Source organism: Capricornis sumatraensis, chromosome 1 (genome assembly GCF_032405125.1).
Source record: "Capricornis sumatraensis isolate serow.1 chromosome 1, serow.2, whole genome shotgun sequence".
NCBI lineage: Eukaryota > Metazoa > Chordata > Mammalia > Artiodactyla > Bovidae > Capricornis > Capricornis sumatraensis.
In genome coordinates this window covers 233,832,279-233,855,962 of record NC_091069.1, presented here as the reverse complement: position 1 = coordinate 233,855,962, position 23,684 = coordinate 233,832,279, and the positions used below count along the sequence as shown (strand labels likewise).

The 23,684-nt window shown below is 48.6% G+C and overlaps 1 protein-coding gene across 1 annotated transcript in view; it reads left to right on the top strand.

Moving 5' to 3' along the window:
- The window catches only part of SPSB4 (splA/ryanodine receptor domain and SOCS box containing 4), a 72,145-nt gene extending 50,039 nt beyond the window's left edge, over positions 1-22,106 (top strand). Inside the window, exon 2 of the mRNA XM_068986045.1 lies at positions 21,979-22,106. Within this exon, the coding sequence (XP_068842146.1) occupies positions 21,979-22,106 (128 nt within the window). The remainder of the gene's footprint in view (positions 1-21,978) is intronic.
- Positions 22,107-23,684: the final 1,578 nt, after the last annotated feature.

The window sequence follows — 23,684 nt, the reverse complement described above, 5'->3', positions numbered from 1 at the left end:
CGCTGGGTCACTAGGTTGCACTGATGAGGCAGGAAAGAGCTGAAACCAAAGCAGGAGTATAGTGGGTGCTCCTGTTAGCACATGATTGAAATCACTCCATCACCCTGCTCCTGAGCATTCTGTCCTAGTCAGCAGAGGTTCTTTAGGACCTCACAGACCCTTGAGTGTGCTTGTGGAAGGATTCACGCTAACGGCAAATAGCATGCTTGTGCAGGTCCCCAGAAAAGACAACATACTTCGTAAATCCAAGCTACTGTTCTCACACATTAAATTAAAAGCGAAGGGTGTGCTTTTGCCAGCCATGGGACAAGAGTCTGAGGTTTTGTCTTATCACTCACTTCTTAGTATCTCACTCAGAATCGTTGACTTTGCAAGAAGGTTCCAAAACCCTATTTCTCCAAAGTTCCCAAGGCCTCACCTTAAGGTTGGAAACTGGGACCTCACCCTCCAAGCAGCTTCCTTTCTATCTGCTAAATAGACTGGAGTTGTATGTAAAATTTCATTTGGCAAACGGATTCTCGTGCTTTGGCAAAGAGACCTGCCCTTCCGCTTCACAGAGGCTGAAAACTGTCATCGTGTGTGCCTCTTAGACTTGGGTTAAAACTGCCTGGGTTGGAATCTCAACTCACTAGTTGTATGACCTTGGCCTGTTATTATCCCCCTGTGATACACTTGCCTCATCTATAAAAGAAGACGTTGATGATTGTGGGAATTAAATAAGTTAATTTATGGAAGTTCTTAAAATAGTGCCTGGTACAGTACACACACTAGAAATGCTGTTATTATTGTTATTGTATATGTTATTATGTTATTAACATCACAGTGAGTTTGTGGCAGAGTCAGACCTGGATAAGACTTCAAGAGTCTTATCCAACTTATTTCAAGTTTTTGAAACTAAGAAGTGGTGAGGATATGGAGGAATTGCTGATGGGAATGTACAGCAGTGCAGCTGCCATAGAAAACAGTCTAGCGTTTCCTCAAGAAATTAAACATGGAATCAACGTGACCCAGCAGTTCCACTTCTAGGTGTATGTGTGCATGTGTGCGTGCGTGCTAAGTCGCTTCGGTCGTGTGCAACTCTTTGTGACCCCATGGACTGTAGCCTGCCAGCCTCCTCTATCCATGGAGATTCCCCAGGCAAGAATACTGTGGTGGGTTGCCGTGCCCTCCTCCAGGGTATCTTCCTGACCCAGATATTGAACTCGCATCTCTTATGTCTCCTGCATTAGCAGGCAGGTTCCTTACCACTAGCGCCACCTGGGAAGCTCTAGGTGTATACCTGAAAGAAATGCAAACAGATTCTTAAACAGATAGATACTTATACACTGATATTCATAGAAGCACTGATCACAATAGCCAAAAGATGAATACACCCCAAAATGTCCATCAGTGGATGAGTGAATATGGGTATATCATACAATGAAATATCATCAATCTTTAGCCATTAAAAGGAGTGAAATCCTGATACATGCTGCAACATGGATGAACCTCACATACATTATGCCAGATACAGAAGTCACATATCGTATGATCCCGTTTAACAAAATAGATCAGTTCGTAGAAAAAGAACGCAAATTAGTGATACCCAGGGACTGGGGGAAGGACTGTGGAGGAAATGCCTAATGGATACAGGTTTCCTTTGAGGGTAATGAGAAGGGTTTGAAACGAGACAGAGGTGGTGGTTGCATAACGTTGTGAATGTGCGAAGTGCCACTGAGTCACTTTTAAGTGGCTCCTTTTGTGTTAATGGAAATGTGTTAGTCGTTTAGTCTTGTCTGACTCTTTGCAACCCCTGGACTGGATTCCTCCAGGCTGCTCTGTCCATGGGATTCTCCAGCCAAGAATATTGGAGTGGGTTGCCAATTCGTACTCGAATGTTATGCAAACTTCTCCTTAATTAAAAAATAAAATTCAGTGCAAGGAAGTTGTCCCCAGGCTTCAATCAACAGGCTAGCTGTGTGCATGCAGGAAATATCCCAGGGGTGAACTTAATCACTGTGAGCATGGTACAGGGGAAGCACCTTTCACTTCCCAAGACCCCCAGGAAGCTGTGCACTTCTCAGGTTGAGGGCATCTGACTCATTTCCAACTCTCCAGCACCTGGTCTGGCACACAGCAGTTCCTCAAGAAACGCAGGATTCCTGAGGATCATCAACAAAAACAGATGCACATCAGTCTGCCCTCCCCACCCTCTATGAAGTTTTGTGTTGGCAGCTCAGCCTCGGTGCTTGTTTTCCTCACTGAGAAATAACCCAGGACATGATACCATGCCTATACTCACTGTGTCACCCCAATGAGATGATACAGCTAAGCTTCACGTGGCCGGACCAGGCTAGGCTCAGCCCAGAGGCAGGGCTCAGCAGAGGGCAGCTGCTACTTGCCTTAGGTTATTATTATTGTTATTTAAATCGGGGAAGAAGTCTTTTAGTTCCCCATCTTTCAGTCAGTTCAGTTCAGTCACTCAGTCGTGTCTGATTCTTTTCGACCCCATGAATCGCAGCACGCCAGGCCTCCCTGTCCATCACCAACTCCTGGAGTTCACTCAAACTCATGTCCATCGAGTCGGTGATGCCATCTAGCCATCTCATCCTCTGTTGTCCCCTTCTTCTCCTGCCCCCAATCCCTCCCAGAATCAGGGTCTTTTCCAATGAGTCAACTCTTCGCATGAGGTGGCCAAAGTATTGGAGTTTCAGCTTCAGCATCAGTCCTTCCAATGAACACCCAGCACTGATCTTTAGGATGGACTGGTTGGATCTCCTTGCAGTCCAAGGGACCCTCAAGAGTCTTCTCCAACACCATAGTTCAAAGGCTTCAATTCTTTGGCACTCAGCTTTCTTCACAGTCCAACTCTCACATCCATACATGACCACAGGAAAAACCATAGCCTTGACTAGACGGACCTTTGTTGGCAAAGTAATATCTCTGCTTTTCAATATGCTATCTAGGTTGGTCATAACTTTGCTTCCAAGGAGTAAGCATCTTTTAATTTCATGGCTGCAATCACCATCTGCAGTGATTTTGGAGCTCAGAAAAATAAAGTCTGACACTGTTTCCACTGTTTCCCCATTTATTTCCCATGAAGTGATGGGACCGGATGCCATGATCTTTGTTTTCTGAATGTTGAGCTTTAAGCCAACTTTTTCACTCTCCTCTTTCACTTTCATCAAGAGGCTTTTTAGTTCCTCTTCACTTTCTGCGATAAGGGTGGTGTCATCTGCATATCTGAGGTGACTGATATTTCTCCTGGCAATCTTGATTCCAGCATGTGCTTCTTCCAGCCCAGCGTTTCTCATGATGTACTCTGCATAGAAGTTAAATAAGCAGGGTGACAATATCCAGCCTTGACGTACTCCTTTTCCTATTTGGAACCAGTCTGTTGTTCCATGTCCAGTTCTAACTGTTGCTTCCTGACCTGCATACAGATTTCTCAAGAGGCAGGTCAGGTGGTCTGGTATTCCCGTCTCTTTCAGAATTTTCCACAGTTTATTGTGATCCACACAGTCAAAGGCTTTGGCATAGTCAATAAAGCAGAAATAGATGTTTTTATGGAACTCTCTTGCTTTTTCCATGATCCAGCGGATGTTGGTAATTTGATCTCTGGTTCCTCTGCCTTTTCTAAAACCAGCTTGAACATCGGGAGTTCACTGTTCATGTATTGCTGAAGCCTGGGCTTGGAGAATTTTGAGCATTACTTTCCTAGTGTGTGAGATGAGTGCAATTGTGTGGTTGTTTGAGCATTCTTTGCATTGCCTTTCTTTGGGATTGGAATGAAAGCTGACTTTTCCAGTCTTGTGGCCACTGCTGAGTTTTCCAAAGTTGCTGGCATATTGAGTACAGTACTTTGACAGCATCATCTTTCAGGATTTGAAATAGCTCAACTGGAATTCCATCACCTCCACTAGCTTTGTTCGTACTGATGCTTTCTAAGGCCCACTTGACTTCACATTCCAGGATGTCTGGCTCTAGGTGAATGATCACACCATCGTAGCATATAACCTTGTGTAAGTTTAAGAGTCAAATGTGTTCCTCTGATACACTTAAGTATCACAAAACGGTTGCCACTGTAGTGTCAGGAGACAGGTCCATCACCTCATATAATTTGTTGTTGTTGTTGTTGTTCAGTCCCTAAGCCATGTTCAACTCTTTGCAGCCTCATGGACTACAGCACTCCAGGCCTCTCTGTCCTTCACTATCTCCTGGAGTTTGCTCAGATTCATGTCCATTGAGTCAGCGACGCTAGCCGTCTCATCCCCTGCTTCCCTCTTCTCTTTTTGCTTCGGTCTTTCCCAGAATCAAGATTCTTTCCAATGAGTTGGCACTTCACATCAGGTGGCCAAAGTATAAGAGCTTCAGCTTCAGCATCAGTCCTTCCGATGACTATTCAGGGTTGATTTCCTTGAGGATTGACCGGTTTGATATCCTTGCTGACCAAGGGCCTCTCAAGAGTCTTCTCTAGCACCACAGTTCAAAAACATCAATTCTTTGGCGCTCAGTCTTCTTTATGGTCCAACTCTCTGTCTAGGTTTGTCATAGCTTTCCCTCCAAGGAGCAAGTGTCTTTTAATTTCGTGGCTGTAATCACCATTCTCAGTGATTTTGGAGCCCAAGAAAATCTGTCACTGCTTTTCCCCTTCTAATTGCCATGAAGTTTTTGCCATCACCTCATATACTTGCCATTTCTTATTTGTACATTTGAGATCTATCCCCTAGCAACTTGCAAGATTATTAATAACTTTATTAATACTGTATTAATAATATGATATTATTAGATTGTTATTATTATCCAAGGTCAGGGGGATCTGGTTTTGCCATATCTTGAACTAAGAGATTTTTCTGCATTTTTCTCAGCTCACAATCAAACAGTTGATTTTGTCCGTCATTTTTCTCTACGAATATGTTTTTGTTTGTAACCTTCTACTGTCTGCCACTCCTTGTCTGGAGTAAAATAAGAAATAAGAAGTTGTCTGATTTTACAGGAAAACGAGTATTATAGGCGACTTATACCCAATGCAGAAGTGTTCTGGGCTCTGAGGGGTGTCTTGTGAGGAACACAGACTCTGGAGCCCACGGCTCTGCCTATTCCCAGAAGGCACGAGCCCTCTCTGCATTTGAGCCTCCTTGGCTCTAATGTGGGCACACAGGGCATGTGCAGAGGTGCTGAGGACTAACCAGGCTCCCCAAGGGCAGTACTCGCACAGCACTTGCGGCGTGAACTCCGTATTTGCTGCAGTGGTGGTGGTACTAGTACCATCCTCCAGTGGGGGTCTTTGCAGTACCCCCGACTCCTGTGGTCCTCACGCTGGCACACATCAACCTGGTACCCACATGGAGAACTGGAGAGGAAGAGGGAGTGGGTGTGTCTGGTGAGATCTGCCCAGTCTGGACTCTCAAAATCCACGCTGAGACGGCAGAGAGAAAACGGGTTTTTGTGAAGCTCGGGTTCGCTTGTTTGTTTTTACATATAGTTGTGGATATTACGGCCATGGACGGACAGTGAGCAAATTCCTGGGTCCACTGGAGTTTGTGCGTCTGTGGTTGGATCAGACCTTCTGGCAGGCCATGGGGGATGAGCTGCCCCCGAGTGGCAGGTCCCAACTTCCCATCACCGTGGTAGATGAGCTTCAATCGGCAGTAGAGGTGACGCTGCCAGTCTAGGGCTGTGTCTGGGCCTAGAGATATTTTGTGTGTCCATACTAAATTATAGTAACTTAGAAATGTCACATAAAAACTTTGAATTCTTGGCTTTTTTGGAAAGGGCAGGGAATCTGGTAACAGGGGCCCACAATCCTGCTGGGAGCTGAGGTCCGAGCGGAGCAGTGGCCCCTGGTGTGTGTGTCTCCGGTGTCTGTGGGTGCCACCACTCTCCCCCTGCCCACCACTTCCATCTGCTGCACGCTGGCCACTTAGGGTACCTGCCTGGCCATGAGGCATTGGAGTTTGCAGCCTCTGGTTTAAAACACAGAAGTCCTCATGATACTAGAAGTGGTTTTCATTCATGCACTGGTGGTCATTAGCTTTTTAAAAAGTTGTTTAAAAACAAGAAGTCATCTGCCTTGAAACTAGAAGTAGAAATAGAGTGGTCGTTTCTAAATTTACTAGTTATTATCCCTTATCAGGGCTCTTTACATACTGAAAATATTCATTTGCAGATCTCATCATTTACCACTTCTTAGTGGACACAGTCTTCTTCTTCCAGAGCTATCCCATAAGCACGGGATTCCTCTCGAGTCTAACTGGATCTTTTGACTGAGGGAGCGGGGAGCCAGGGTGAGAAACCTCGGCAGACTCCATCCAAGAATTCAGAGTACTCTTCAGTTTCCCGTAGCTTAAGAAAAACAAGCTTCCCCCATCCTCCTCTGGGCCTGTTTCTGAGCTCACACTGGGAAAGGTCAAATAAACACAATAAATCCATGAGATGGCCTTCATATTAAGCCCCTGGGGCTGATGCTGTTTAGCAAGAGGCTGAAGTGATGCCGTTTCCCAAGTGGAAGGAAGTTGGCCTGACCTTGGCGATTTGCTAGAAAACAGGAGTCAACTGTGCCAGTTGGCCTGAGTCGTTGGGAGGAGCGTAGTCCCAGGGCTGCATGGGAAGGGGTGGGTGGTTCTGTGGTTGGACCTGGAACGGGGAGGCCCCCTCGTGTGGTCTGCACCTGTTTCCTTCTCCTCTCCAAGGTCTGCAGGCCAAATCCCAGACAGAACCAGGTGGATTGGGCAGCCCGTTAGTAACTGACCCCACAGGCGGAGCCCCTCACCTGGGCCACCTCACAGCTTACCTGCCAGCCAGGGCTGGACTTTGTTGGGCCAGGGTCCCATCGCTGGTCCATTCAGGGACCTCTAGTGCACAGACAACAAGCTAGCACCATCGCCTGGAGCTGGGCCAGGGTCTGGGGCTCGGGACGGGGGAGCACTGCCACTGAGCGATGGAATCAGCAGGGCTGCATTTCCAGTGCAGACTGTCACGCCACCTCCCAGGAGAGTTTGACTACAGAACGTGCCCCGAACCACACTGCCTGAATTCCAGTCCCATTTACACCACTTATTGCGGCTTTCAGCCAGCTACTCTGGGCCTTGGTTTCCTCAGTCTATAAATGGGCTCTCATGATAGTAGCTGCCTCACTGGGTCATAGTGAGGAGTACGTATAGTAAGATGTAAAGTCCTTGGGACATCTCATGACATAGGAAGTGCTAGGTAGGTTCTTGCTCTGACTGTTCATAACTATGATTATTTCCAAAAGTCCAACCAAAGGGCCCAGTAAGAACACCAAGATGGGCTTTGAAAACCTACCAATATTCATGCTTCTGATGAAAAGACTGGAAGGAATGTCCCCCAAAGTAGAAGAGGCTGACGGACAGGGCTGGATCAGGGTCCCCTGGGGCTGGCTCTAACGCACTGGCTGCGCTGGCCTGCTCAGACCTCTGGTCGGAATTATCTGTGGCTGTCGACATGCAGGCATCCCACATGAGGTGTCGAGGCCTAAGCTCACCACACCAGCTGCCTCTTTTTTTTTTCCCCCCCACTTTGTCCTGAAGGTCTAACTGCTCTGAAAACAAATATATGACCCACATATGCCAGGCCCTATGCTGGGCACCTCTGCCACTCTCTTATCCTCTCCCTGCTCCCCCGTGAGGCAGGGGTCGTCACCCTTCTACAAAGGAAGTGTCTGCCATGTGAGACCAGAGTTAACTCCACATCTTCTCACCCCAGACCTGTGCTTCTCCTTTCTAGTGAAGTGGTGTCTTCTCCCGAGCTATACTACATTCTCAGCAGGCAAGAGTGTAACTACCCATCAACTAGAATGTAACTATAATTCGTCTTCTAGCCAAGCTCTCATTTGAGCCAGACCGAAGCCAACTTGTGATTTTCCTCATTAACTTTTGCCCTTTCTCCTTTTTTTGTTTTTAACAACTTCTGATGGGCTTCTCGGGTGGTGCTAGTGGTAAAGGACCCGCCTGCCAATGCAGGAGACAAAGAGACAGCGGGGGTTTGACCCCCGGCTTGAGAAGATTTCCTGGAGGAGGGCAACCCAGTCCAGTATTCTTGCCTGGAGGATCCCATGGATGGAAGAGCCTGGCGGGTTATAGTCAATAGGGTTGCAAAGAGTTGGACACAACTGAAGCAATTTAGCACGCACACACGAACTTCTGATACACAGCATTACTATTTGTTTGTTTACTATTAAACATAACCTGTGGTTGCAATACACTATCATCATTGATCCCGTGCATAGCCTTCTTTCATTCTGCTTTGGTAATTCCTATATTTCTTTCTCTCTAATTTAATGCCACCATGAATCCATCAGCCGACTTAGGACTAGAACATTGACAACCAGGCACCTCTGTGCATCCCTTGTCCAGCCTTGCCAACCCTCACACCCTGCCTCAAAGCCACCACTCCTGAATTTTGTCTTTCCCCTTCCTTGTAGATTTTTTTAGACACATGTGGCATGTGTCTAGATAATGCATTGTTTAATTTAGTTCTCAGACTTTCTCGTTTGCCCCTTCCGTTCCCCTACCACACTGTGTTCATTACAATGTGAGAAGTGAAAGTGTTAGCCACTCGGTTGTGTCCGACTCTGAGACCCCATGGACTGTAGCCCACCTGGCTCCCCTCTCCGTGGAATTCTCCAGGCAAGAATACTGGAGTGGGTAGCCATTTCCTTTTCCGGGGGATCTTCCTGTCCCAGGGATTGAACCAGGGCCTCCTGCATTGCAGGCAGATTCTTTACTATCTAAACCACCAGGGAAGCCCGTTCATTACCATAATTTTAAGTAAACCTGCTCTCAGGCTGGCAAATCCTGCTCTCCGCACACTCATTCTTCTTCTTTCAAAAGAGGAATGGGGGTCCCATCCCTGAGGGCCCCAACCTCGCCCTGGATGGGATGAGTACCCTGCTCCCCGCTTTAGTCTTCGCATGTTGGATGTGCTTCTTTCAGTAGGGGCAGCTGGGTGTTCCCGTGGCTGCAGCAGCAGAGAAAACTTAAGGGTGCTGGGATGACCCGTGGTGCAGGGTGCACGCCAGCCAGGCCTCCTCCCGCTCCCCCAGGGCTCCTCTCCCCACATGACCAGGGGCTGTCCTAGCCCAGGGGCAGGGTGTCCAGCCATCCTGTGGCTCCCTGGGACAGGCTCCAAACTGAAAACAGTCAGATTTTATGGGAAATTTTTCGCCTGAGTCAGGAGCATCCCTCCAGCTCCAGACCAAGGAGCCAGTGCAGAGTGTTGCTAATTCTGTCTGCCCACAGGAACCTTGCTGGAGGCTTCTTGAGCTGGGTGGTAGGAAAAGGCTACTTTTAAATTCGTTCCTTGCACCAGAAGAGCTGGGCCATAGTTTACTTTGTAGAGATGAAGGCTCGTTGCAGCTGCCTCCCTTGCCGTAGACACAGCCCCCCTATTCTCATGGGCCCAACACCCACGATGTCCAAAGCAGAGCCATGGGGCTGGGCACAAGGACAAGAGCCAGTCCCTGCCTGTGGGATCTCACAGTCCTCGGGGAGAAGATGACATCACCACGACGTCAGGTGATGCCCAGAATGTCACATGGGGTGGGTCCATCCCCAAATGCTCCCAGTCACCCAGATGGGCACTTGACTAAGACCCCTAGGGGTACAGCCATTTCCAGTGAGAAATGGACACCGACTTTTTAAAATTTAACAGACTAGATTTCTCCAACAATTGATTGTTGTTCCCTCAAAATATCTGCTGGAAAAGCTGTGAACTTTCCCCCATGTTACACAAGAGAGATTCTTTGAACACATCTTAGAGGTATGCCTTCAGAGGCAACAGACATCCTTCTTGCCCATCAGTGGAGCTAACTCTTATTCACCTAAGAGAGCTAAACTTCTGTTAATTGCCGCCTCCTCCAGGAAGCCATCCTGGACACTCCCATGCTGGCTTAGGCAGCCCCTCTTACTGGCTCCCACTACAATTCCTTCTCTTAAGCATAGACCCCACTGGTCTCCCTGTCCTGTCTGTCATCCCGTGAATCTCTGTGTGTCTGGCTACGTACTCAAGACCTGCAAATCATGTCTATGCATAGAAGTCTGATGAATACGTGCATGAGTGATGAGCATCAGTTGGACAAGACTTTATCCTCAGAGTCCACAAACATGACATTAGAACATGGGTATCCCTCCAAACCCTTCTTGAGAAGGCTTTCATTAAAACAGTGATGTTTTTTGTGCCTTGGCTTCTCCATCTGCAGGATGGACAAGTGAAGTTATCTTCCGTGGTTCAAGTTTGCTGCTGAAGCAGACTGGCCTTGGCCTTGTACTAGGGTGGAGGCTGAACTTGGAATCCTCTCCAGTACAGCTTCCCACACCCCAGCCAGGCTCTCAGAAGCTGGACAGGAGATGGGAGCATCTCCCTTCTCCCCACTCTCTCCCAACCCCCGCACATAGAGGCTTCTCCAGGCTGCTGCTTGGAGGTTGAGACACCTCAACAGGGGCCAAGGCCATGAAGCCCCAGGAGGGAAGTCCCCAGCACCCTCCTGGAGCTATTAATTCGTCCTCACAGCTGAGGGAGTGCAGCACCTAACACCTCCTGGCTTTACCAAGACCAGACTTGGCTACAGAGTAAGTGGAACAGCACCTCCAGCCCTACTGAGATCTTGGCCAGCAGGGCAGAGAGTATCAGTGGAGGAAAAATCCGTAGACAGAGGATTCAGGTCAGCAGATCCCTTGTTCTTTTGACAATTCTGTGGCTAAAATGAGCCTCATCTGGTACAGCCTCTGAGCTGCTAGCCTTGCCCTCCAAATAATAGCAGGTTGTAACCAGCTAGCCTCCGACTTCCCTGGTAGCTCAGCTGGTAAAGAATCCATCTGTAATGCAGGAGACCCCCATTCTAATCTTGGGTTGGGAAGATCCTTTGGAGGAGGGATAGGCTACCCACTCCAGTATTCTTGGGCTTCCCTGGTGGCTCAGATGGTAAAGAATCCGCCTGCAATGCAGGAGACTTGGGTTCGATCCCTGGATTAGGAAGATCCCCTGGAGGAGGGCGTGACAACCCACTCCAGCATTCTTGCCTGGAGAATCCCCATGGACAGAGGAGCCTTGTGGGCTGCATGCATTGGCTCTGAAGAGTTGGAGGTGACTACAGATGCACCAGCCAGCCTCAGCATCACCTCCCCCAGGAAGCCTACCTGGCCTGTGCCAATGGCTTGGGAGCCACGACCCTGGGTTTCCAAGCCTCCCCTGACATGTATCTCACAGGTCTCCTTGGCCTTGCCATTCACTTTTTCTTGTGCATTGAAGCCTAATTTGATTGGGCTCAGTCAGAGTCCTTTCACTGCCAAGATGAAATGCGACTTCTGTTCCGCCAAGCGTCAGCTGGTGGAAAGGACCCCCAGCCTTCTTGCCAATCCACTTGCCACCCTGGTAGAAGCCGAGGCCCCGAGGAGGACGGGAAGGCCGCTCTGCCAGATGGTGGCCGAGGCCAGCCAGAGCCCAGGGCTGCCAGCTGCTCGGTCACTTCCTAGTCAGCTGTGAGGTGGAACGGGACACACATGACCTGAATGCCAGAGTCTTTTTGTGCCCAGCTCGTTGTCCAGCCCCCAGCCCTGCACTTCCACTCCCCAGCCACCCTATACTGCCTGCCTCCCTGCCCCCATATTCTTCGTCCCCGGGAATAATGAATTGTCCAGCTGGGTGAGGAGGGAGGCGAGGAAAAGCAATGCTGATGGGCTGAGCAACAGAGAGCAAAGTAATGGTCACGGAGAGAAGGGGAGAGGCCGTGGCTGATCAGTGGTCACTGGGTTCCTGGAAGGGGCATTGAGGGGCAATGCGGAGGTCTATGGTGTGACCCAGGACGTGGGTTGGAGGAGTGTGGCAGTCCAGAACCAGGAGGCTGAGTGATTGAGAGTGTTGTGCCCATGGAGGAATCCATCTTCAGGGAGTGGCAGGTATCGGTGGAGAGGGGACCAGGGAGGCCAGGCCAGAGCCCCGACAAATGAGGTGCTAGAGGTCAGCAGATGACAGCATTGAAGATCAGGAGAGGATGGAACCAAATGGTGTGAGCCACAGAGGAGCTGGGACTTCTCACAGCAGACAGAGGCTGTAGAGCTTGGTGTGTGGCTGCTGAAGCAAGGGGTCCTGCTCACCTCCTGCCCTGAGTCACCAACAGCCCCCAGGGAAGGCTGAAGGGTCTGGGGTGTCCTGGGAGAGGATGCTGGGTTCAGTTAGGGTGGAGCAGCACTTCCAGAGGGCACAGTGGAAGGTCTGAGGCTGGGGGAGCCGAGGTCTGGGGTCAGAGGTCAGGAGGCATGGAGCACTACGCAGGGCAGCACTTCAGAGACACGCTAGCTACTGGATGGAGGCTCTTCCAAGCGTCACACTCTAAAGGGTCTTCATATCACTTATTCTACCTTCCTTTCCTTCTGTGTTCCATTTACTCTCCCCATTTCCTGGAAGCTTGTGCCATCGTGTTTCCTGAATTCCTTTTTCATTTTGCTGGAGTATCTCCTGAAGTAACTTTCAGGCTGGGTGGGCAGAGACTCTTCTTTTAGAGCCGCGGAACACATCTGAAAATGCAGCTGCTATTCACTCCACGGCAGTGTAGTTCCCACCTGCTTAGGAGCACCGTGGAGTCTTCAGGTGAGAATACTTTGCTGCTGAGTCCTGGGTCAGGGAGCTGGTGGGTGGGCCAGCCCCTCGGGCACTTCCACCTGCTAGACATGTCTGTGCCCGTGATGCTTGTTGGCACTGAGTTCCTCTGAAGATGCTGCTTTTGTCCTGGCTGTAGTCACAACCTTTTTTTGTTGGAGAATCAGTGAAGCTTGCTAAGAGAAAACTCCAGATTCCATGAGCTTTCTAGATGGAAGCCGAGGTCTCTGTTGGCTGTGAGAGGGCCAGTTGGTAGAGGGGTGCTGTATTTTGGAAGTGAGCCGGTAATGACACATTCCTCCATTTGTATAGTTAGCTAAGTGGATTGACATCTGACAGATTCAGTCCTAGAGGGTGGGGGAACCACCTCATCAGGGAGGAGGTGACACTTAATTTGAGTCCTGAAAGAGGACCTACAGGTGTCTGGCAGGCAGTACAGGGAAGGGTGTTCTAGCTGAAGGAACAGTCTGAAGGGAGGCCTAGAGGCATGCAGGCAATGCTGTGAGTCCTTAGACACCAAACCCATAGTCTGTGGAAAGTGATTAGTACCGTGTCTGACATGCAGAGTGTGGGTGTGCTTGCCCACATGTGTGTCTTCTGAAAACAAAGTGTCTACTCAAGTTCAGATTTCAGAGCTGTCACTGAAAGCTTCCTCCATCTGCTGACCATCGTCTAAACTGTTTCAAAAGACTTTCATATCTTTACCTTTAAAACTTTCATCTTTTTTTTTTTTAATATGATTGCAGGAATGGGGGTAGGGTGATACTTGGTGTCTTGGCATCTCCCCACCATCAGCAGAGGAGGCTTCTAGGGGCCCAGATAAAGAGCTTAAGGCACCAGGTGCCTAGATCTCCACTGTTTCCTTCACATAGACCATCAAAACCAGATGAACTAATGCACTCGTTTTATTGACAAGAAAACAGAGCTCCTAGGAAGTTTGTAGGTCATGCAGTGGGTCAGTGGTGGAGAATTATCGAAAATTCAGCTCACTGGAGAACTTTGGAAATGATTGCCTTGTGATATTTTTAGCACAGAACCAGACATCCAGCCCTGGCTCCAGTAAGTCTTCATTAAGAGTAGAGCGTTGTTGTCAACTAGGATGACGTACTGGGGCATTTTTAGGACCATAATAAGTAAACTATTTACTGTTTTTAAAGGTTCCTCTTGGGCTGATGGCATAAGACGTACTGTAGAGAGGACGCCTTTGCAGCAAGAGGCATGTTATGTCATACCATCGTCACAGCTTAGACAGAGGCGTTGCTACGCCCATTGTAGAGATGAGAAAAATGTGACTCTGGGAGGATGAGCCAGCTCTCTGGACCACTGGTGGTGAGAGCAGGAGCTGGGATTCCAAGCCAGCCACTTCCACCTACTTTGTCTGTTGAGGCCAAAAGGTGGGAAGGTGCCTCGCTTATGTTGTGTCCACACCCTCCCACCAGGGAGACAAGGCATTCCTAACTCAGCCAGTGATTAATTTTTTTAACATAAACTTGTTTTTGAAGTATAACGTATAGGATGAAAGTATACTAGTTTCAGGTGATTAAGCCTGATGGTTTTTACAAACTAAACGCACTAGTATTGCCAGAACTCAAAATCAAGGAGCAGAACAATATCCGCTCCTCCCTAGTCACTGCTGCCCACCATGTCCGATTTCATGCCCAATGTCACCACTGCCCGATTTCATCATCCTGCTATTGAGCTCTGTACAGATAAGATTTCACCATACGTACTTCTTTCACTTCGAATTATTAAGAGTGGTTCATCCTTTTTTTTTTTTTTTTTTAATGTAACTGTGGTTCCTTTGGGCTTCCCAGGTGGCGCTAGTGGTAAAGAACCCACCTGCCAATGAAGGAGACATAAGAGACCTGGGTTCGATCTCTGGCTTGGGAAGATCCCCTGGAGAAGGGAATGGCAATGACTCCAGTATTCTTGCCTTGAGAATCCCATGGACACAGCAGCCTGGCAGGCTACAGTTCAAAGGGTTACAAAGAGTCAGACACAACTGAAAGCGATTTAGCATGCACACATGTGGTTCCTTCATTCTCATGGTTGATTAGTATTCTACTATAAGAAGACACTGCGGGCTTCCCAGGTAGCTCAGTTGGTAAAGAATCCACTCGCAATGCAGAAGACCTGGGTTCGATCCCTGGGTTGGGAAGATCCCTTGGAGAAGGGCATGGCAACCCACTCCAGTATCCTTGCCTGGAGAATCCCATGGACACAGGAGCCTGGCAGGCTACAGTCTCTGGAGTCACAAAGAATTGAACATGACTGACCAACTAAGCACACACAGCATGAGAAGAGACTCCTAATCACCCATGAGAATGAAGGGACTTAGCAACGAAACACCACACACACCACACCACAGGAAGAGAAACAGCTTGTACGTGCACTCCACCACAGGTGGAGAGTAGAATTCTTGAAGCATCCAAGCACATGCATTTCGGTGAGCCTGTGTATACCAGGCGAGGCTGTGGGCCATAGGTGCAGTCTCAGTAGACACTCCCGGTTTCCCAGAATGGTTGTACCAGTTTACACACCCTCCTGAAGCCATATGAGCGCTCCAGTTGCTCCACATCCTCACCAGCATTTACCACTACCTTATTTTCACTTCAGCCATTATTGTTGGCTTATAGCAGGGTCACCTCATGGTGTTGATTTGAACTTCTCTGATACTTCTTGAAATTGAGCACTTTTTCATGTATTTATTGGTTATTTGGAAATTCAGTTTTGTAAACAATGATTCCTTTTAAAATTCATTTTTGTCAGAAAATATTTCTGAGTGGCTCCCACGCTGAAAGATGCTGTATTTCTCTTCCCACCTGGGTGATCGTTTCTAAGCCTTGACATCTGGCAGTTCTGAGAATGGCTTCAAAGCCAGAGGGAGCAAGAAAGAGGCATTGGGGGATGGCCCAGGCCACGCTGGACATCCTCAGAGCTCTGGAGGCTCCACAGCTATGGCAAGGACTCTCTGTGCTTTGGGGATGCTGTGAAGTCATCAGTTAAAGTTCCTTCAGAAATTAGGAGAGATGGTTTATATTTCACATTGAGGGCTAAAGGCATACTCTGAACTCCAGCCCCTCTCACTTCCCTTGCTTCCTTTGGAGTTTGGGCTCTGGGTTGATTTCAGTGACTCTGGAGGAATGGGGGAAAAACAGAGCCCTTTCCCTCTCTTCAGCTCCTAAGTGGGCAGGGAACACACAGAATTGAGTTTGCTGAGCAGGCTTATTAGCATTCTGGACATTGAAGACCTAGAATGTGCCTGGAGCTTTAAAAGCTCTTAGAAAAGCTCTTAGAAAAGCTCTTAAATCCTGGCAGTGATTGTCAAACCTTAACAGCTCCAAATTTTCCTGTTGCAAAATGCAAACCCATCTCCCACCACTCAAAGAAAGAATTGCTGTCCTCCCAGCAGTGCTTAGTCGCTCAGTCGTGTCCAACTCTTTGTGACCCCATGGACAGTAACCCGCCAGGCTCCCCTGCCCATGAGGATTCTTCAGGCAAGAATACCGGAGTGGGTTGCCATGCCCGCCTCCAGGGGATCTTCCCAATCCAGGGATTGAGCCCTGGTCTCCCACATTGCAGGCAGATTCTTTACCATCTGAGCCACCAGGGAAGCCCGGCCTCCCAGCAGACCCCATCTCATTAACAGCCCTGCCCAAGCTCATCCTCACAAAGGGTGACCTGGATGGAGAAGAGATAGTCAGAGGTGCCAAATGTCTGACACCTACTATGTGCTGGTTACTGTGCCAAGCGCATTATACGTTCTAACTCATTAAGCCCTCATCACAAGCCTCTTGCCCTGTTCTCAGGGGGTTCACAGGAGTATAGGGAGCAAAGTCAGAAACCTTGCCAGTTGAGAGCAGTTTATTTCAATAGCTTGAAACATCTACAGAAGACACACCCCAAAGTGGCAAGTCAATTCATTCATTTAATAGACAGTTTCTGGGCCATCCCCCTGTGACAGGCCCAGGCTGGGGATTGGGGGCCCTAAGACAGATGTGTCAGGCTGATGTCTTTTAAATTCACCATCTCCTTGTAATTGTAATTTAACAATGAATAAGGAGATAGAAGGGACAGAACAACTAAATGCAACGAATGATTCTTGGCTGGGCTGTTTCGCTAGAAAGGACATTTTGAAACTGTGGGTGATCCTTGAATGGGATTAATCCATGGCAGTAGTGCCACAGAATCTGGTTTAATGGCTGCACTGTGGTACATACAGGAGAATGACCCCATTGCCCATTTGTTAGGAAATGCACACTAAAGTAATTAGGGGTGACTGGGCATCAGGTTGGCAACTTACTCAAATGGGTCAGGAAAAACGTTCTTCGTACCCATACTCACAAACGTTCTGGAAGTTCATTGTTTTTAGAATAAATGTTTTTATTTTAAAATTTTTAAATAATGTTATGTATTTATTTATGGCTATGCTGAATTCTTGTCGCTCTGAGGGCTTTTCTCTGGCTGTGTCTGGCAGGGTCTACTCTCTAGCTGCCGTGTGCCGGCTTCTCGTGGTGGCGGCTTCTCTTGTGGAACACGGGCTCTAAGCGCTTCGTCTCTGTGGTTGCAACACATGGGCTGGGTTGTTCCAGTTCCTGGGCTCTGGAGCACAGGCTCAGTAGTTGTGGTGCACGAGCTTAGTTGCTCCACGGTGGGTGGGATCTTCCTGGATTAGGGATTGAACGCATGTCTCCTGCATTGGCAAGTGGATGCTTTACCACTGAGCCACCAGGGAACCCTTAAAAAAAATTCTTAAGGTAAAAAAAAAAAAAGAAATAAAAAGTCCTTGCCACATTTGTCTGGGTGAAGGAAGAGAGCACTTCTATTCAGGGTGGTGCCCAGGCCTGTTCCACCAATACACCAAGAGTGGGGACCAGTTCCCCTAGCTCCCGCTATGCACCATGCCCAGGGTGAGGCACTGTGCTTTTGCCATTTCCTTTAATCTTCTCTGGGAACCTGGGGGTTGTTGCTCCATTTTACAAGTGAAGAAACAAGCGCGCCCAGTGCCAGACAGAGGCACAGACAAAGTTGGCAGAGTTGGAGCTTGAAATCAGGGACTTTGAATTCCTGGAGATCCCCCAGAGGGCATATGCCAGAAGAGGGGGGTCTGATGGCCCTGAAGAACGTGAGAAGGGGAATATGGCTGGCAGGGTCCACGTTGAAATGGGCAGGTGTGAGAGCAGAAAAGGCATCTTGGTGGCAGGGCAGCCCCTTTCCGTTCAGTTCAGTTCAGTCGCTCAGATGTGTTGACCCTGCGACCCCATGAACTGCAGCATGTCAGGCCTCCCTGTCCATCACCAACTCCCAGAGCCAACTCAAATGCATGTCCATTGAGTCGGTGATGCCATCCAACCATCTTATCCTCTGTCGTCCCCTTCTCCTCCTGTCTTCAATCTTTCCCAGCATCAGGGTCTTTTCAAATGAGTCAGCTCTTCGCATCAGGTGGCCAAAGTACTGGAGTTTCAGCTTCGGCATCAGTCCTTCCTATGAATATTCAGGACTGATCTCCCTTAGGATGGACTTGTTGGATCTCCTTGCAGTCCATGCAACTCTCAAGAGTCTTCTCCAATACCACAGTTCAAAAGCATCAATTCTTCAGTGCTCAGCTTTCTTCACAGTCCAACTCTCACATCCATACATGACCACTGGAAAATCCATAGCTTTGACTAGACAGACCATTGTTGGCAAAGTAATGTCTGCTTTTTAATATGCTGTCTAGGTAAGTCATAACTTTTATTCCAAGGAGCAAGCATGAAAATAAAAGATTTTCATGGCTGCAGTCACTATCAACAGTGATTTTGGAGCCCCCCAAAATTAAGTCTCTCACTGTTTCCACTGTTTCCCCATCTATTTCCCATGAAGTGATAGGACCAGATGCCGTGATCCTAGTTTTCTGAATGTTGAGTTTTGAGCCAACTTTTTCTCTCTCCTCTCTCACTTTCATCAAGAGGCTCTTTAGTTCTTCTTCACTTTCTGCCATAAGGGTGGTATCATCTGCATATCTGAGGTTATTGATATTTCTCCCAGCAATCTTGATTCCAGCTTGTGTTTCTTCCAGCCCAGCATTTCTCATGATGTACTCTGCATATAAGTTAAATAAGCAAAGTGACAATATATAGCCTTGATGTACTCCTTTCCCTATTTTGAAGCAACGTGTTGTTCCATGTCCAGTTCTAACTGTTGCTTCCTGACCTGCATACAGATTTCTCAAGAGGCAGGTCAGGTGGTCTGGTATTCCCATCTCTTTCAGAATTTTCCACAGTTTATTGTGATCCACACAGTCAAAGGCTTTGGTATAGTCAATAAAGCAGAAATAGATGTTTTTCTGGAACTCTCTTGCTTTTTCCATGATCCAGCGGATATTGGCAATTTGATCTCTGGTTCCTCTCTGCCTTTTCTAAAACCAGCTTGAACATCAGGAAGTTCACAGTTCACATATTGCTGAAGCCTGGCTTGGAGAATTTTGAGCATTACTTTACTAGCATGTGAGATGAGTGCAATTGTGTGGTGTTTGAGCATTCTTTGGCATTGCCTTTCTTAGGGTTTGGAATGAAAACTGACCTTTTCCAGTCCTGTGGCCACTGCTGAGTTTTCCAAATGTGCTGGCATATTGAGTGCAGCACTTTCACAGCATCATCCTTTAGGATTTGAAATAACTCAACTGGAATTCCATCACCTCCACTAGCTTTGTTCATAGTGATGCTTCCTAAGGCCCTAAGGCAGCCCCTTAGGTGGGTGCAGACGTCATGGTGGGAGAAATGGGCATCAGTGACCTGAAAAGTGGTCAGAGCCAGAGTAAGAGTCTTTGGACTGGGTAAGCCTAGGAGGCAAGAGACCCTCTCCTTCTTCATACTTTCAGTGACCTTTCAGTACTGCATGGTGTTTAAAGGAAGCAGCGTGAAGCTCCACATACAAGCTTTTGTGCTGTGCTTGTCCAGACAAGCCTCTTTCCCTCTGAGCCTCCTTTTTTAGTCTCCTTTTTTCTGAAGTAGATGGCATCAACCCTAAGTGAAATAAACCTAACATAGCAAAGGGACAGAATAGAAGCTCAGTAAATGTGGCTAAGAGATAAGACAATTTTCAGTTTCTAGCTGCCTGAGTCCAACTCCCAGATTTGCCATTTACCAGCTGTGTGTCTTTGGACAAGTAACTTACCTGCTCTGTATTTCTATTTCTTCCTCCTTAAAATGGGGATGATAATAGCTCCTACCCAGTTCCCATGTGAGTGGGTACAGTCGTGTCTGACTCTTTATGACCCCATGGACTGTCTGCTCCTCCATCCATGGAATTCTCCAGGTGAGAGTACTGGAGTGGATTGCCATTCCCTTCTCCAGGGTATCTTTGCAACCTAGAGATCGAACCCAGGTCTTCTGCATTGCAGGCAGATTCTTTATTCTCTGAGCCACCAGGGAAGTCTAAAGAGCACATGAGTTAGGACAGATAAAGAGCTTAGCACAGCACCTGGCCACATGACACACCTTCAGTAAACAGTAGCTACAACTGTATTTCATCTTTCGTGTTGCCTGGTAAGTAAGTAGCAATTTCTCATTAAATAAGGACTTAAGGTTTGTTGTCCCTAACGTCCAGTGGCACAGGCAGCAAGCACTGGTTCTATAGGAACTAAAAGGAGATCATGGGAAGGTCAAGAGGTCAAAGATGGGACAATTCAGGTGGAGAGGCAGGGAAAGGGGTTCTCAGAGGCCTAACTTTGGGGACAGTGCAAAGCTTAGATGGGAACCAGGTGGGGAAAGGGGGAAGAGAGCTGGGGGTAGGGGTGTTGCTAGGAGATAAGGACATCTCGAGGGGACCCAAGCATGCTGACCATGTAACCACAGAACTCTGGGTGAGTGATCTGCTTTCTAGGCCTGGGAAAGAAGGGATGTCTGGGCCTCCCTGGTCAGCCTAAAGAGTTTGTATGAGGATTGAAAGAGGATACAGAGGTGAGAGCATTTAAAACCACCAACACTCCACCCCGATATGCCACCAGGCAGCCTCGCCCCACATGAAGGACGGCTAGGTATGCTGGTGTGTGTGGCTCCCAATGCAGCAGTCAAGTCTGGCTTTGATTTTAAGGGTTCTTCTCGTTAACTCTGCAACTCCAATAAATGAAAATTCCTATAAAATACACTCTCAACACTCCCCCATTCTTTCCATTCCCTTGTGATATTATTCCTATCACAGCTCTTGTGTTAGTGCTTACCACTTACAGTTTTATTGTATCTTAGCATGTTATAGAATGCTTTTTAAACATCACATGTTCTATTGACCAAAAAAAAGTGCTAAGATGCAGCCGCAGGCCTCTAGCATGTTCCTGTGGGCTTGGGAAAACTAGGGCTGCACAAGCCACGTGAGGCAGCAAATGACAGCATCCTCTTCATTCCTGACCCAGCTCAGTAGCACCATTCCCCTCTCTCCAGACCTCCCAGCCTGTCCTCTCTTATACCTCTATGCTTTTACCTGGTCTCTCTGCCTAGAACACGTCTCAACTCACATCACATAAAACTCCTATTCACCCTTCAAAACCCCATTTCCGGTATCCTCCCTTTAAAGCTTTTCAAACAATGGCCTGGCTTCTGTCCTTGTGCATGTAACAATTACTGCATATGTTACACTCTACTACAGCTATTCATGTATTTAAACCTCCAGATGTCAAGCCTTCCTCCACTTTCAGGGCTGTCTTTGGCCTTGGCTTAGAGCTCTTTGTCCTGGACTCTCAGTATCCCCAAAGTCCGATCAGAGGGCCTGGAAGAGAATAAGAGTTTCATAAGTATGTCTGCAATAAACCTAGTTAAAGCTTTGTCCTATGTCCAGAGGTTCCATGGTAGATGACTTTCAGTTCATCATTTTTTTTCCAGAAATAGACATTAGAAGAAAATGTATTTTTCCACTGACTATCAAAGGAGATTATGAGGAGAAGTTTGAGGGTTTAAAGACATTCCATAGCCCCTGCCCCACCTGTTTCTTAGAGGATACACCCTAGGCCAGCTGCTCTCACTTTTATCATGACCTGCAATGAGGAGTACTTTTTGCATTGACGCAGGATGAACACCTACATCGGAAAGAGAGCTTTCATGGAACAGTATTCACCCCTTACTATGGGCATGCCTCTCTGTTTTGTTCTTTTCTTTCCCTTTCTGTTCTTTATCGTTGGTCACCACCCAATGAATTGATTCCGTAAGTCTTTAGGCTGTTGCACCCACAGTTTGAAAAACACTGCTCTGAGCCTTCAGTTTCCCCTAATATGACCAGAGAAAGCTTCTCAGAGGAGCTCAGGGCCCCTAAGGGCAGCTCCGGGGCAGGCATCCGGGACTGTGCATGGGGTGGATGGGAGAGATGTGACGACAGGCTCTCACAAGACTCTAACCCTCCTTCCTCTTCTTGCAGCCGAGCCCCTGCCGCTGATGGACCTGTGCCGGAGATGCATCCGCCTGGCTCTGGGCCGCCAGCGCCTGCAGGACATCAGCTCCCTGCCTCTGCCTCAGTCTCTCAAGAACTATCTGCAGTACCAGTGAGCCGGGGGCAGTGGGGACACCCACAGCCTGGGCCTGTCCCTTGTTGGTCACACAGTACATCAGGAAGGAGTCTCCCTCCCCACCCTGGTTCGCCGGGACATTCAGTTCTTTGAAAGGCCAAGGTGTCTTCCCTAGTTTGGAAACACAATGTCTGTTGCCAAAAGGATTTGCTGCCTTGGAAGCCACCCTCCCAAGTCAGACACCTCTTTGGAAGCCAGGAAGAGCCCGGAGCCTGCGCCGGGTTGGAGATCCTGCCCCGCTGAGCAGGACACAGGGGCCACCGATATTGATCCGCGAGCCTGTTTCCTTATTCAAGAGAATGAATAAAACATTTGGGCAGGAGACTTTGTGTCGTGGCCCCGCTGCAGACAGGGCCAGGGGAAAATTGGCCCGCTCTGGGGAGAACTTTGCCTCTGAATAATGAATGGCGAAAGCAGCTTGATGCATGCCCTTTGGGCCCCCGCCCCTCCGAGAGCAGCAGGATTGTCGGGACACTTTCGGACTCTCTGCCCCTTTGAAAGACTTGTGACCCAGGGATGCCCAGCTATGGGATTGGCGAGCGGACAAAGCAGTGTTGAGACTCGTCCCAGCTTACCTCTCTGAATAGTGTTTACCTCCCCTCTCACGTGCTCCCCTTCCCCACCCTGACCCGCAGTTTCTGGATGCTCCGGGCACCTCTCTTCAGGGAAGCTGAGTCTGACAAGTTCACCCCAGGGAATGAGTGTCTCCTTTATTATTGCTGTTATTTTAAGTAGCGATGCATTTTAAGAGAGCAGTGTGGTGAGGGCAGTCCTTAGTCCACAGGTGCTAATGGGGGGCTTGGGGGCCTTGTGACACCCGAGGGGGTGATGTCCTTGGCTGGGGAGCCTTCCCGGGGGGGGGGGGGCTGAGGGTCTCCAGGCAACTGTCCATTCAGGATGCAGCCTGGCTGCCACAAAGCTTTATTTGAGCGAATTATTTTTTCACTTGGGAAGACTCACGCGAGTTTGCTTCTGTTTCACATGTGTGTGTGTCTGTGTGTGTGTGCGCGCGCGCGTGCATGAATGACGTGCTGTGTATTTATCAGCTTGGGGCCACGGGGCAGCCTTGTAAGTGGAAGGGTGGACATGGGCACATTCTCCACTGGCCTGGCCTGTCCTCGCTGGGGACCCATGCCGCTGCCGCCGCAGCCGCCACACCACAGGGCATCTCTTATGTTCCCCGCACTCCCTGCCCAGACCGATTTTTAACTGGAAATTGTCGCAACAGTGGGACACCAGAGCCCCAGACGGCACTGCCTCCTGCCACCTTAATGTGAACTGACTGATGAATGAAGAGCGTTTCTAATAAAGTCTGTCGTTCAGTCCTTCCGCTGTTTATTCACTGCTCTTTGGGGAGGGGCTGGGACAGCGTCTTCTGTCGGCCTAGCTGCCAAACCCTGAGAAGGCAGGCCTGTGCTTCCCTCTCCAGGCACGTCCCATCTCTTCTGTCTGGTTGTCCCCATGTGAGCCCAGACCCTAGGCATTTTACAAAGGCCTGCCCCAGCCAAGAGAACAGGCCTGGAACTGGGGGCCATATAAGGCTAACTACCATGGTGGA